The following is a 12,908-nucleotide window of genomic DNA, read 5'->3' on the forward strand; positions in this document are numbered from 1 at the left end:
GTGGATCTGTTTCCATTTCAATCCCACTATTTAATCTATCTTTTTTTAACATAAATCTCAATAATAGTAATAATTAATATATAAGTATGTGTCATGATATGCCATTTTTACGTGTCACCTTATAAGTATGTGTCATCTTCCACATAAAGCCACGTGTGCATGCATGCCAACACCTACATTTCCATAACAGTGGTAACAATAATCTAGACTTATCTTTCACTGCTATATTGATCACTCTGCATTAGTTTACTCCTTTGCATGCATACTTTTACACACTATAAAAAGATGAACCTTTCTACCTCAGGTATGTGAACAATCTTGAAATCTTTCTGTGGAGTGAAAAATCTAAGTTGAAGCAATTAACATGGCATCAAAACAAGCAAACCGTGAAGAACTCGACGAGAGGGCAAAGCAAGGCGAAACTGTGGTTCCTGGTGGAACTGGAGGGAAGAGTCTTGAGGCTCAAGAACATCTTGCTGAAGGCATGCATTCTTGCAACCTCTCTCTCTCTCTCTCTCTCTCTCTCTCTCTCCTCTCTCTCTCTCTCAAGAACAAGTGTTAATTGTCAATTTTTTTCACTGAAGCAAAGACATATCTGAAATCTTACTTTAAGGTGGTTTTCTATTATGTGAATGTGTGTGTAGGAAGGAGCCGTGGAGGGCAGACGAGGAAGCAACAGCTGGGGTCAGAGGGGTATCATGAGATGGGAACCAAAGGAGGGCAGACAAGGAAGGAGCAAATGGGGACAGAAGGGTACAAAGAAATGGGACGCAAAGGAGGGCTCAGCACCATGGACAAGTCTGGTGCAGAACGTGCTGAAGAGGAAGGCATAGAAATTGATGAGTCCAAGTTTAAGAAAAACTAAGAATGTGTGAGGAAGTAGTGTTTTGTTGTAGTTGTTTAGTATATGGGTTATGATGTAGCAGTGAATATCTGTAGGATACTACAGACTAGTACTAAAAAGAATATGTTTTGATGCTTCTGTTTGGAAGCAGTGCTAAGTTTTTCAGCTTTACGAAAGCTTAGACAGCTAAAAATAGGGTATGTTTATTGTAGTAATGTTGAAGGAAGTGTTAAACGCAGCTAAAAATAGGGTATGTTTATTGTAGTAGGAAGTGTTAAACTCTTTTACTTAATGTTGAATGCTGTTGTATTCTCTACTTTCATCAAGTTTTCAGAGTGGTCTTATGAAAGTTTATCCTTGTTTTGTGGAGTTTTTAATTGTATGAATAAGTATATGATAAAAGGATTGTGCAAGGTGAAATGGATGAACAAGGAGAGAATAACGAAAATAGCTTTAAATTTTGTCCGTGGTTCAAAGTAATGTGTCTACACTTTGTACAATTCATAGTCTTTTAAGTTTCCTAAACAGAATGATCAAAAATTGAACGAGGGGATAAGGGGATAAGAGGAGAGAGCAAGAAGGATAAGGGAGAAGCAAAATCTATGGCACATATCTTGAATGCAGGTATCCCACTCTTATATCCTTCTAATTGGTGAGTCCCTTCTTTATTATATGTGAATTAATGCCCCTATGGTCGCTTCTTTGCGAATGAAGATCAGTGGCTAGTTGCTAGAGCAGTAACCAACAGACCAAGCACCAAAAATGGCTGTGCACTAGCCTGAAAATACAAGAAAAAGAATGTTATATATATAAAGTTGAAGTACTTCCTGATATATCATCTCCAATAACTATGATTGTCCTCCATTTTGTAATGCTTGTAAACTATATTTAAGCATTCATTATGTACCTGATATTTAACGTCATATTTCACAGGGTCCTTGAGGAAGTACTTGAACTGCAAGGCACAATATGATAAGAACAGTTTTAGCATGTAGCAGTCACATGATTGTTATTAATATTTTAACTTGTAATAGCGTGCCTTACCTGAAATATGACTTGTGGAATAATTAAACCAACCAAAGCCAACGCATAAAGCGGTTTATCAGCCCCAAGTAAATATCCTGCAACCGTAAATGTAAATAAAATCCTTTGCATTATAATATAATCCTTTTTGCATTTCTTGTCACCAAATTAAGTACTGATTACTAATGAAAAATACTGCTTTACCGAATCCAAGAATCATCTGAAACATGATACTTTAACTTTATATATTATTAGCACCGAAAAGAACAATGCATTGTCTATAGGAATGATAAAAAATTGCATGATATTAAAGAACCATCTGTTATACTTTTACAACGATATGAAGAATAATATTTCACTTGTTGAATAACAACAAGGATTTACTCAATAAGTACCTGGCTTTCCCTGGCCTTTTCTTCATAAAAGAAAGAAAAAAAAAATAATCTTCAACCCTCCTAAAAAGGTGTTCTCCATATCAAACAATGTAACTTCAATATACCAGAAGCCATTTTTGATATCCAGAAAAGTATGCTTTTACACTTGGTTTCGAAAGAAATTATAAAAAAAAAAAAAAACAACTGACTGTGACTACACAAAAATGTGATTATAGCTTATAGCCAAGTACAGCTCTAGATTAGACAAAAAGAATAAAGCAAATGTCAAACAATAGTTATCGATAAGGAGATAAGGATATAGCCAATTATGGACCCTCACAATGTAACACAATACAAGTACATTATAAAATGTAGAGTTTGTCTATATTAAAGGGATCAAAATTTACCAGCTACTGATAATTGTGTAATGTCAATAGCGCCAACACATATCCATTTTGCAGTTTCAGCACCAAAAGCAACTGGAAGAGACTACTCAAACAAGGTAGCCAATAGAAAAGTCAGATTAAGCTACACAATGGGTGCATGAATAGAATTTCTTAAACATGAAAAAGTTCAGAATACTGTTATTGAATGGCAGAGGATAATAGAGTAGACCTGAAGCCCTAGAGCTCTATCCCCTTCAATACTTTTGAAGTCATTAACAATAGCAATTCCCAACTGCAATGTGATACAGTATTAATGAATAGTCTACGGTATCATTTAACAGATTATCATATTCAACAAAATGCCATGTAGCATATACTACTTACTCCTGCTATGCTGTAAAGGAGTGTGAGAACAATTATATCTGGTGTAAGAGTCCCAAACAGAGCCTGACCAGCCCACCTGTCAGTAAGAAATTGATCAAGATTTTGAGATGCCATGCCAGTCCAGAAAATAGAACTTATAATAGTAAATCAAACAACCAAACAAATTAGTCATGACAAGAGGATTTCACACCTGATAAGAGGATTCCAAACGAGTTTGAGTTGTAGGAATGACCAAGATAAACAGTACAGCAAAAATCCAAAAATTTAGTATCTTAATGTTTTGGGTAGTGTCTTATATAGTTTACTTACTATTCATTGGTGCCAAATCTTCCTGGTCTTTTCCTCACAAGATCCCACCAAATCATAGTTATATGTTGATGAAGTGAGGGTATTATGCCTCATAATAGATTATTTTACATTTGATCTCTGTAAAATTTCTGTTTATATTTCAGTCTTTGCTATTTTATTTTAATCTCTGTAAAATATTTATTTCATTTTTAATCCTGATAATATATTTCTTTTTGTTTTAAATTAGTCCCTTTGAAATATATTAGATAGGGTTTAAAGCAAATGTTCTAGATAAGAGGAGAACAAAGAAAAAAATGAAAATTTTATAGGGATTAAAACAAAATAACAAAGACTAAACAAAACAAAAAATTACAAGGACCAAGAATATAGTAAAGCTTGAATTTTATTATATTATATAAAACATTATGTAAGAAATTCATTGGCCTCTCAGATGCCTCTCTCATATAAAAAGCTAAGCATCATTCTTGTTCAGTAATTCATTTATCTCTAGGTAGATAAATAAAAAACAAACCAAAACCGAAATGTACACAACCAGGGTAAAAGTTTAAATCTACAACAATGAATCAGAGTTTATCAAAGTAGAAGGTACCCACCATGGCAAGCTAATGTAACTTGCTCCAAGAGCAAAGTTTCCAATCCATCCATTTTGTTTTAACTGTCAACAAATGTAGAAGTTGGTCAAATATCATCATCGGCAAAAGGAATAGAAAATAGAAAGAAAAAAATCAGGAGATTCTTTGAAACATACCTTTAAAGGAGGGGCGGAATATATATAAGACAGTAAGGCTCCACCCACTGCAAGGTAAAATACTATAGGGAAATCATGCCCTGCCTGTAAAGGAGAATACTTTCATCAATCAAGCTTCTCATAATTGCAGAAAGAAGTCAGAAATGATGGATAATGAGACCATGGCGTATTGTACCCACCCATATGTCCAATATACCAGCCAGAGAAATACCTCCAAGCAGCAATATCCATATTTGAGTGATTACCTGCAGGATTTTGAGCAAAAGGTGAACACATGAAAACTGGAAAAGACATCTCAGTCTCATATTCACAAATACCTCATTCTCAGATATTGCCCCAGAAGGAATTGGTCTATAAGGTTCATTTATTGCATCAATTTCTCGGTCGTACCAATCATTCAGAGTCTAAAAATTAACAGTCCAACAATTCAGATTCAGTTATGTCAGTTTGATAGTGATATTCCTAACCAATAACAGCTGGCAAAACTTTATATCAATAAAAATACATTACCTGTGTATATCCTGTCAAGAATGGGCCAGACATCATCATGCACACAATTGCTTTAGCGACATCCTCAAAATTCCAATGGAAGTTTCCTGCCAGAGATCACAGTAGATTGAGAATTTCAACAAGTTGTTTCAAATCAAATATGCAAATCTATACCATGAAAAATGAGCATTAAATATAGAACTTTGAATACGTGTGAACAATTATCAGACTAATATGCAGGACCAAACACTTTGTGATCACGCATGCCACTTTTAATATTATGGTAATTGCTAGAATTTAATACCAGAGGCAGCAGCACCACAAACTACACCCCAAACTAATGGGGGCCAAGTGACAGGCTTTGTAAGTTGAAGACGGATCTTCCATTTATTCTGCACAATATATTACACAAGCCAATTATAAAAGGTTAATATTTTTCAAAAGGGTTATCAGAAAATTATATTGCTATGCAATTAACTTGAAGATGCATTTGCTAGTAATTCAGAACCAAATTGAGCCATTGAGCCTTACTATGTGCCAAGATATTAAAAATTAAAATTATCTTTCAATAATGTGTGAAAACAAAATTATAGTAATGGACACTGGTGGATTCTAAAAGAGACGTTCAGATTAATACACAGCGCACCAGTGCAATTTGGAGTTTGCACATAAAAATATAAAGACAATTTACTATATGATGGTTCAATCAGCAATTTAGTTCAAATTCGTATCAGTTTAATTTTACCATGAATGCATTGTTTGCCATTTTAGTTGCACTATAAGTCCCTGAGTAGAAAGAAAACTACACTTGAACTTTTTGGTAATGTAACTAAAGATTATCACTACTTTAATCATTTAATTCTTTGTGTATTTTTGAAATAAAATTTAAATTTCTGATAATATTAATTAAAATTAATTAAGTCACCTACTTTAACTGTTCTCAACTGATTCACTGTGCAATTCTTATATAAAAGACCGGAGAGAGTATTAAGTAGTTAATTATTGTTAAATATGTCATTATCAAAATCTATTAACTTACCCCAGCAAATTCTATTCCAAGGTAAGCTAACAAGAAAACCCAGCAGAGTATCAAATTTCAACTAAGAAAACTAGGTTAGTTTATCAGCAGAGTATGTAGTGAGTGCTAACTGTAATTAGGTTTTGACAGATTCAGACAGATATATAATACTTCCATCAAAGGATTCAAACCAACTACAAATCCAGTGGTTTAGTTGACTTGTGAAGAAAAATTCCAGCTCAAAGAATCAAGTGGTAAGGTTTTAGGCAATAGGGTTTTGGGGTCTCTACGACTGAAATTGCAGCTGCATTATCCACATTTGTTTGTAACTTTGCTTAATATCAAATATAGCAATATAATCATAACTGCAACTGCAAGCTAAAATCCTCTTAAATGATAATAAAATTGTTGCAATTTTCTTTATATAGATTGATTCTATAACTGCAATCAACCAATCACTTATTTGACTATATATATAAGGCTTTTGAGCTGCCATGAACAGCCATAAACACACACAAGCCAAATTCCTGCTCAAGGAATCAAGTGGTTGGAATTCTATTAATTTAGATGATTCAATAAGAGCAGTTATTCAGTCAACAAATCTACACCAGATAGTGAAAAGTGAGTTGCAATTGCAAAACTGTTTCGGTAGACTCACTGTTTCTTGGGCAGCTCCTTTAATACCAAGAAGCTGATTGAGACTTGAACCATCTTTAGATGGCGCTGTACTGGGCGCCTCAGATTTAACTGCTCAAAACAAACACCCCACCAATTGGGACAAAAAACCAAAACATTCTGTGAGAAAAACAAAATTAATGGGAAATGAAATGAACAGCACCATGAAGCTATAAAACCCAGAAACACCTTCATTAGTATCGGTATCTGTTGCCCTAATAGATAATCTCCTCCCTGCAATATCCACACAAACACCAAAATTTTCAAATCCATTGCAAGAAGCCACATAGAAATAACATAAAAACTGCAACTTTTGCCATGTTGGTCAATGAGAAACTGTTAGGAGCATGACTGGTTAGCACATTGGAGGTCGGAAAACAAATGAAAGCCCAAAAGGGTATACAGAACACACAAGCGCTGACTGAAAGAGCAACCAGAAAGAGGTATTATGAGTCACCCACTGGAAAATGAGAGAGAAAAGGGTGGCAAAACGGGTCGAGCTTGAAGTGAAGGGGTTCTGGCGAGTGAGGGTGGCGATATTCTTGGTGGAACCGAAACCATGTTGAGTAGAGAAGCCATTGAAGATTCAGAGCTTTAAGATGCTTCAGATATAGAAAGAGACATGTGCTGTGGATCCTATTAGTAGTGGTGGTGATAAACTAGTTGTAATAAACAAACCCAATTTGTCACTCACTCACTCACTGCTGATTCAAACCGGGTTCTACTTGACCCGGTTCTTGTTACATTTTAAGGTTATCTTTTGCAACAAATTTCAAAACTTCATATAAAGTATTCCCTCTCTTTTCTTAATTAGAGATATTAATACATTTAAAAGTGAAGTTTAAATATCTAATAATACTTTTATCTGATATACACAAATTTTAGATGAAATCCTACTTTTAATTTTTATCTTATATGTTCAGTTTCTTATTTTACCTTTCAAGAACAATAATTTAGTTCTTTAAATTTAAAAAAAAAAAATAGTTCAGTTTTTATAATACTTCAATGGTGGCTAGAAAAATGGATTTCTTTTCTTCAATAAAATGACAGAAATGTCCAAGTAGACCCGGAGAACTTCATTTAAACCGGATGAATTTACTGTTGCATATATAAATAGAAACTTTAGAAACCGATTTTTGACCTTTTTTTTCCTTCTCTCCTGGAAATGACCTCCTCTAAGACAATTTCTGACCAGTTTTTTTATATTTAATAAAATTGGAAAATAATAATAAATTTAACATTATTAAATATTATATTTTTTATATTATTTTTTCACTTAAAAAATAATATATAATTTAAGAAGATATTAGAAGTTATTTTTAGTAGGAATGAAGTGATTATTATTAATAATTGAAATTATAAGAAAAAAAGTACATAAACCATGAAATATTTTTTTTAATAAACTCTTCTTCTAATAACAACAAATAATTCATGTAAGACCCATTTTTTTTTCTAACGATTTGGGCATGGTTTTTATTTAGGGGTCCAGAGTCAGTTCACTTAGTACCCAAAACCTCAATTCTAGTCCCTAACCTTATCATTTCGTCTCATTCATTGAAAACAATTCTCACTCTTCCTCTCAAGGCTGAAGTAGGAGTTGTGCTAGGACAATTGCAAAATCCTCCTTCCAGTTAGCAAACACAATCTTTCACCACGTAAGTTGAGCTCTAAAACTATGTCCTCGTTCTTCTCTCTTTGGTAGCTTAGTTCCACGCGAGTCTCAGCCGTGGTCTCATTCTTGTCTCCCATAGTTCTGTTTTTTAGCTTCTTAAATCTCTGGGTGCTCCTCCCTTAAGGGTTTCTTGCATCAGTTCTCAGTTTCGAGGTAAGGGAAGTTAGAGTTTTCATGTTTTTACAATACTATGCTTGTTTTAGCTTTGTTTTATGTTTGTGGTACTTGGATGATGTTTGTGACGGTCTGAAAATATATTGTATGTGTTTCTGGATGGATTTCAATTGTTGCATGTAGGAGTAGGAGAGAATCTGCTATTCTCGCCCAAACGAGAATCCTCTAGCCTAAGGAAGAATAGCAGAGAATTCCCCTTTGCCTCTGCGCGAGCTGTCACTTAAGCGAGGCATTTTGCCCAAGCGAGAACTCAAAATGATGCACTGCATCCTCTGTTCCAGTTCTTGCCCAAGCGAGGAGGTTCTAGCTTAAGCGAGGGGACCCTATCACTTGGGCGAGCCCTCTTAGCTTGAGCGAGAATGAGGCAGATTTATTGCAAACTCTGTGATTTCACTTATAGGTTGATTTACTTACTCTTAAAAGCATGAACTTGTGACTACGTATGTTTTATGTGATGATATTGTTATATGTTGTGCTTGGTATGAAATGAGACATGAATTGGCTAGTTGGGCATTAACATGGGATTATAATGCTTGAGATAAAATGTGGATTTGATGTGAGAAACATGGACATGGCATGAGTATACGTAATTCCATGAAACTCTTTGCGAGATTTCATGGTGGTGTGGTTAATGTATGTCTTGATATAAGAGATGTCTAGATAAAGAAAAGTATTTTGAACTCTGACAATCGTGTTCATACTCATATAGAGTAGAATGATTTATGTGGTGAGAGTAGCAGGAGGTCCTAGTCTCTGGCAGGATAATGACCTTAGATAATCATGGATTAACCTTGTGTATGGTTGGGTGATAACCCCTTGTGTCTAGACTCTACAGAGTTTAGAAACCAACGCATATTTCCTTTAGAATTCTATATCAAGTGCATAATTCAGATAATTGAGTTTGAGTCTTGCATTTTTTGCCTTCACATGCCTTGTGTGCTTATAGAAAAGCATGTTTAAAAATATGTTTGTATACTTATATGATGCAAATTATTTTCATCTCTAGCTTACCCTTTTTCTATTTGTGTCTGTGTTTCTGTTTGGTTTTTCCTTTTTACGATGATCACCAAATTCTTGGTGTGAGCCAATGTGGAGACTCTTGGTGATCGTGTTGTTGGTGGGGAAGCTGTTGTATAGTTAAGCTTCTTGGATCCTTTGTTGGTCATTGTTGAACATTTCTCCTTGTGTACTGTTATTTTGTAGTTTCTTGCTCTATGAGCAAATTGTCAATTTAATCTAATCTGTGTTTAGTATATGGTTAAAGCATTGTGATGTGCCTTTGGGGTATTTCTTTTCGTATCTTATGGATAACTATAATGATTAATTCTTATATACTTTATGTCGATGTTTTTTTTATACCATATATATGCAGCGTGTTCTATTTGTTAGAATTATTCTATTAAATTGTGACGTTACAATTTATAATTTATACATAAAATAATAAGTTTGGTAAACTATATTAAACTTTTTCATATTACTTTTTTTATTTGTCTTCAAAATACGTCGATGAATATTAATTTTTATTTGTCTTCAACGATTAATATTAATTTTGACGATTTAAAATATGTTAAAAAAATAAAAATATTTTTTAATGTTTTAAATATGTTAACAAAATTTAAACTGTGTGGTGGTACAATGTATGACATGATGTCATGGTCATAATTGCAACAATAAGGGACAAGCACCCAAATCTCCTAATGAAGGTGTAATTTTCAAATGTCGATCATCACCTACTCACCATTAAGAAATGAATAATATTACAAAAAATACAAAAATCCATACTAAAATAATGCAATAAAAAACTACAAGAAAGAATGTGTATATCTAAATGACATTATTAAATTAAATGAGATGAATACTATATAAAAAAATAATTAAGGTTATTAACTTATCAATAAAAAAACTTCTCATTTTTACAAACTTCACCAAAATTTTAATTTATTAATACCAATGCATTATCACATTTATTTTATATTGATAATTACAAATTTACTCTTTTAATATTTCATACAAAGCATTAAATTGTTAATAATAAATATAATAATAAAATTAATGATTTAATTTAGTTAACATATATCTAGATTACTAATACTAAATATTAATATTAAAAAATCATTTAAATAAATGTAAGACTTTTTTTTTCTCTTTTAAGCTTAATGGGCCTTGCTTTAGTGAGTAAGGGAGGGTCCAAGGTTAGTCCACCAACTTTTTATTTTCCAAAGGCAGGAAAACCTCTCATATCTGTTCTCACTCAGTCATTCCCTTTTTTTCGCTCTCTCACTAAAACGTTGCTCTCTCTCTCTCTCTCACTCTCTCTCTCTCTCTCTCTCTCTCTCTCTCTCTCTCTCCAACATAGGCTATGCTAGGGTTTGAGCAAGTTTCCCCTATGAAGTTGTGGTTGTCTGGAAAATATTGAGATGTTGTTTGGTTTCGAATGTCTAGTTGTTGCATGCGTGAACAGTGGCAAGAACTAAAGCGAGCACGTCTCGCCTAGGTGAGAATAGCAGAAGCTCGCCCTGGTTTTTCCTCGAACTCCCGCTCAAGCTTCCGTTTTGAGCGACGAGTTATCTCGCTTAAGCGAGAACTCGCAAAAACCTGTATGCAATCTCGCCCAAGCGAGAATATTTAGCTTAAGCGAGACCAGTTTAGCTTAAGCGAGACCAGTTTACTTCAAGCGAGACTAGTTTAGTTTAAGCGAGACCAGGTTAGCTTAAGTGAGAATTGCTACAGAATTTTAATTCCTTACTTTAACTTGTGGATTGATTCAATTACTCTTAAATGCATGAATCTGTGATTGTGTATGTTTCATGTGATATTGACTTGCTTGGTATGAAATGAAATAAGAATGGGTTGGTTGGTTGGTGGTACATTGGCATGAGATTATAATGCTTGAGATGGCATTTGGAATGTTATGCATAAAAGAGTTTCATGGGAAACTCTTGGTGATGGTGCGGTTAGTGTATACTTTGATATAGGAGATGTCTAGATTTAGGAATGTATCCTAAACTTTAATAATCATTCACACTCATATAAAATGGCAGGAGGTCCCAGTCTTTGGCAGGATAATGGCCTTAGGCAATCAGGATTTTAACCCTAGGGTGTGGTTGGGTGATAAACCCTTGTGTCTAGACTCAGCGGAGTTTAGAAACCAACACAAGCGCATACTTCCATTAGAATTATATATCAAGAGTATAATCTGGATATTTGAGTCAGAAGTTCTTGCATTTGTTAGCTATCACATGGTTTGGATGTTTATTGCTTCGTATGTTTATAATCTGATTTAACATTTACTTGCTCCATAATATGATTAAAAATCTTTTTCTTTAGCTTACCCTTTCTATTTGGTGTTTGTTTCTCTGTTTGGCTTTTCCTTTTTTGTGATGATCACCAAATCCTTGGAGTGAGTAGATGTGAAAATTCCTGGAGATCGTTCAGATGGTGGTGATACTGCTTTCAAGTTTAGGGGTGTTAGATATGGCTCTCTTTTTAGCAACTTTTAAGACATTGATGCCTACCTAGTTTCTTACTCTGTGAGCGATCCTTATGCCATTTATTTCTCTCAATTCTTGTTTGAGGCATTCTGTTGTGCCTTTAGGTATTCCTTTCCGTATACTTTCTGTTGGTGCTATATGTTATACGATAAACATGCTACGTATTATTTATTAAATTTATTCTAGTAAGTTGGGACGTTATAGTAAACACTTCCTACTTTATAATTCACTATATAATAGTTTTCCACAATAATTTAAATTTCATGCTAAAACTATTATCAAATGTGATTTAAATTGAAAATCATTCTAAAGTTTATAAATTCCTAATTTAAATCAACATTTCAAAGCTTGTATTTCAAAATGATTTTCATATTTTAATTATTTTAATGTTAGCATAATATTAAAACAATTATTAATTATTATTATTACTCAACAATTATATTGTTTTAAGAATTCTCATAAATTAAAATTAAATATTAGTAATAATTAATCATAGCCACTTCATCCTTATTAAAAGTAGTTAATTTATGTATAACTTTTTGAATTACCAAAAATATATTAAATATAATCTTCAATAGTATTAAAAGTTATTATTTCAAATTTATTAAATATAAAAAACAACCAACTCAAAAATCGTCTCAAATTTCCAGGATTGAAACAGAAAAACAAAAAAAACTAATATTCTGAAATCGACGTCAAAATCTCAATCTCTACTAGTGAATAGAAAAAAAAAAGCTTCATAGACAAAATTAGAGAGGATTAACTTGAATATTTGTTGTATTATATTTTTCGATTTATTGAAGAAAACATTTAGACTAAAATCTATCTCCAAAAAAAAAAAATTGTTCTTAAATGTTTTATTACATGTCAACAATATAGTTATTGCAGAACCTTTCTTATCTTCTTCATTACTCTATTTGATTATAATGTGCCCACTTTCTTCTTCCTATTTCCCCTTGTTGAAAATTTGATGAACCTTTTATAATCTTTTAGCAACTAAATACCAAATCTTAAAAGCTTTGAACTTGATGAACCATGTGACCAATTACATCAGATGTGACCTCATAACAGTATCAGCCTGCAGATCTCACATGGGTGAAACAAATAGCCTCCTCAAGGTGGTTAAATAAATTAGACCAATATTTCCATTTTCTACTATGTTTTTTAGAACACAACTCAATGCTTGAATAATTTACAACAAAATGAACAAAAAAAGTGAAAGTGTATGAGTTTCTTTTAACAAAAACTGTAAAAATTTGATAGAAATATGTTATTATTAATGAAAAAAAGGAAACCTTCGTTTTATAAGTGATACGATATC

At 33.0% G+C, this 12,908-nt stretch overlaps 2 protein-coding genes across 2 annotated transcripts; one reads left to right on the forward strand and one right to left on the reverse strand.

The window, feature by feature from the left end:
• The first annotated feature begins 246 nt into the window (after window positions 1–246).
• Window positions 247–1,193, forward strand: EM1 (Stress induced protein). Its single transcript, XM_028074361.2, has 2 exons — window positions 247–482; window positions 645–1,193. The coding sequence occupies exons 1-2, from the start codon at window positions 365–367 to the stop codon at window positions 863–865; spliced, it is 339 nt and encodes a 112-aa protein (XP_027930162.1). The 5' UTR covers window positions 247–364; the 3' UTR covers window positions 866–1,193.
• Window positions 1,194–1,283: 90 nt separating this feature from the next.
• Window positions 1,284–6,920, reverse strand: G4 (UbiA prenyltransferase family protein). Its single transcript, XM_028074360.2, has 15 exons — window positions 6,712–6,920; window positions 6,440–6,484; window positions 6,234–6,322; window positions 4,862–4,949; window positions 4,579–4,664; window positions 4,386–4,472; window positions 4,248–4,313; window positions 4,069–4,152; window positions 3,914–3,975; window positions 3,012–3,087; window positions 2,857–2,919; window positions 2,649–2,730; window positions 1,889–1,965; window positions 1,752–1,799; window positions 1,284–1,622 (listed from the first exon to the last, which is right to left on the reverse strand). The coding sequence occupies exons 1-15, from the start codon at window positions 6,827–6,829 to the stop codon at window positions 1,560–1,562; spliced, it is 1,134 nt and encodes a 377-aa protein (XP_027930161.1). The 5' UTR covers window positions 6,830–6,920; the 3' UTR covers window positions 1,284–1,559.
• Window positions 6,921–12,908: the final 5,988 nt, after the last annotated feature.

This window comes from Vigna unguiculata, chromosome 5 (assembly GCF_037176805.1).
Source record: "Vigna unguiculata cultivar grain cowpea cultivar isolate G323 ecotype 2 chromosome 5, ASM3717680v1, whole genome shotgun sequence".
Classification (NCBI taxonomy): domain Eukaryota; kingdom Viridiplantae; phylum Streptophyta; class Magnoliopsida; order Fabales; family Fabaceae; genus Vigna; species Vigna unguiculata.

Coding starts and splice junctions, on each gene's coding strand:
- G4 (XM_028074360.2), bottom strand. CDS start 6,829: ATGGCTTCTCTACTCAACATGGTTTCGGTTCCACCAAGAATATCGCCA. Junction 1,800..1,888: donor TTCCACAAGTCATATTTCAG/GTAAGGCACGCT, acceptor TGTGCCTTGCAG/TTCAAGTACTTCCTCAAGGA. Junction 1,623..1,751: donor AATATGACGTTAAATATCAG/GTACATAATGAA, acceptor TTGTATTTTCAG/GCTAGTGCACAGCCATTTTT.
- EM1 (XM_028074361.2), top strand. CDS start 365: ATGGCATCAAAACAAGCAAACCGTGAAGAACTCGACGAGAGGGCAAAG. Junction 483..644: donor TCAAGAACATCTTGCTGAAG/GCATGCATTCTT, acceptor ATGTGTGTGTAG/GAAGGAGCCGTGGAGGGCAG.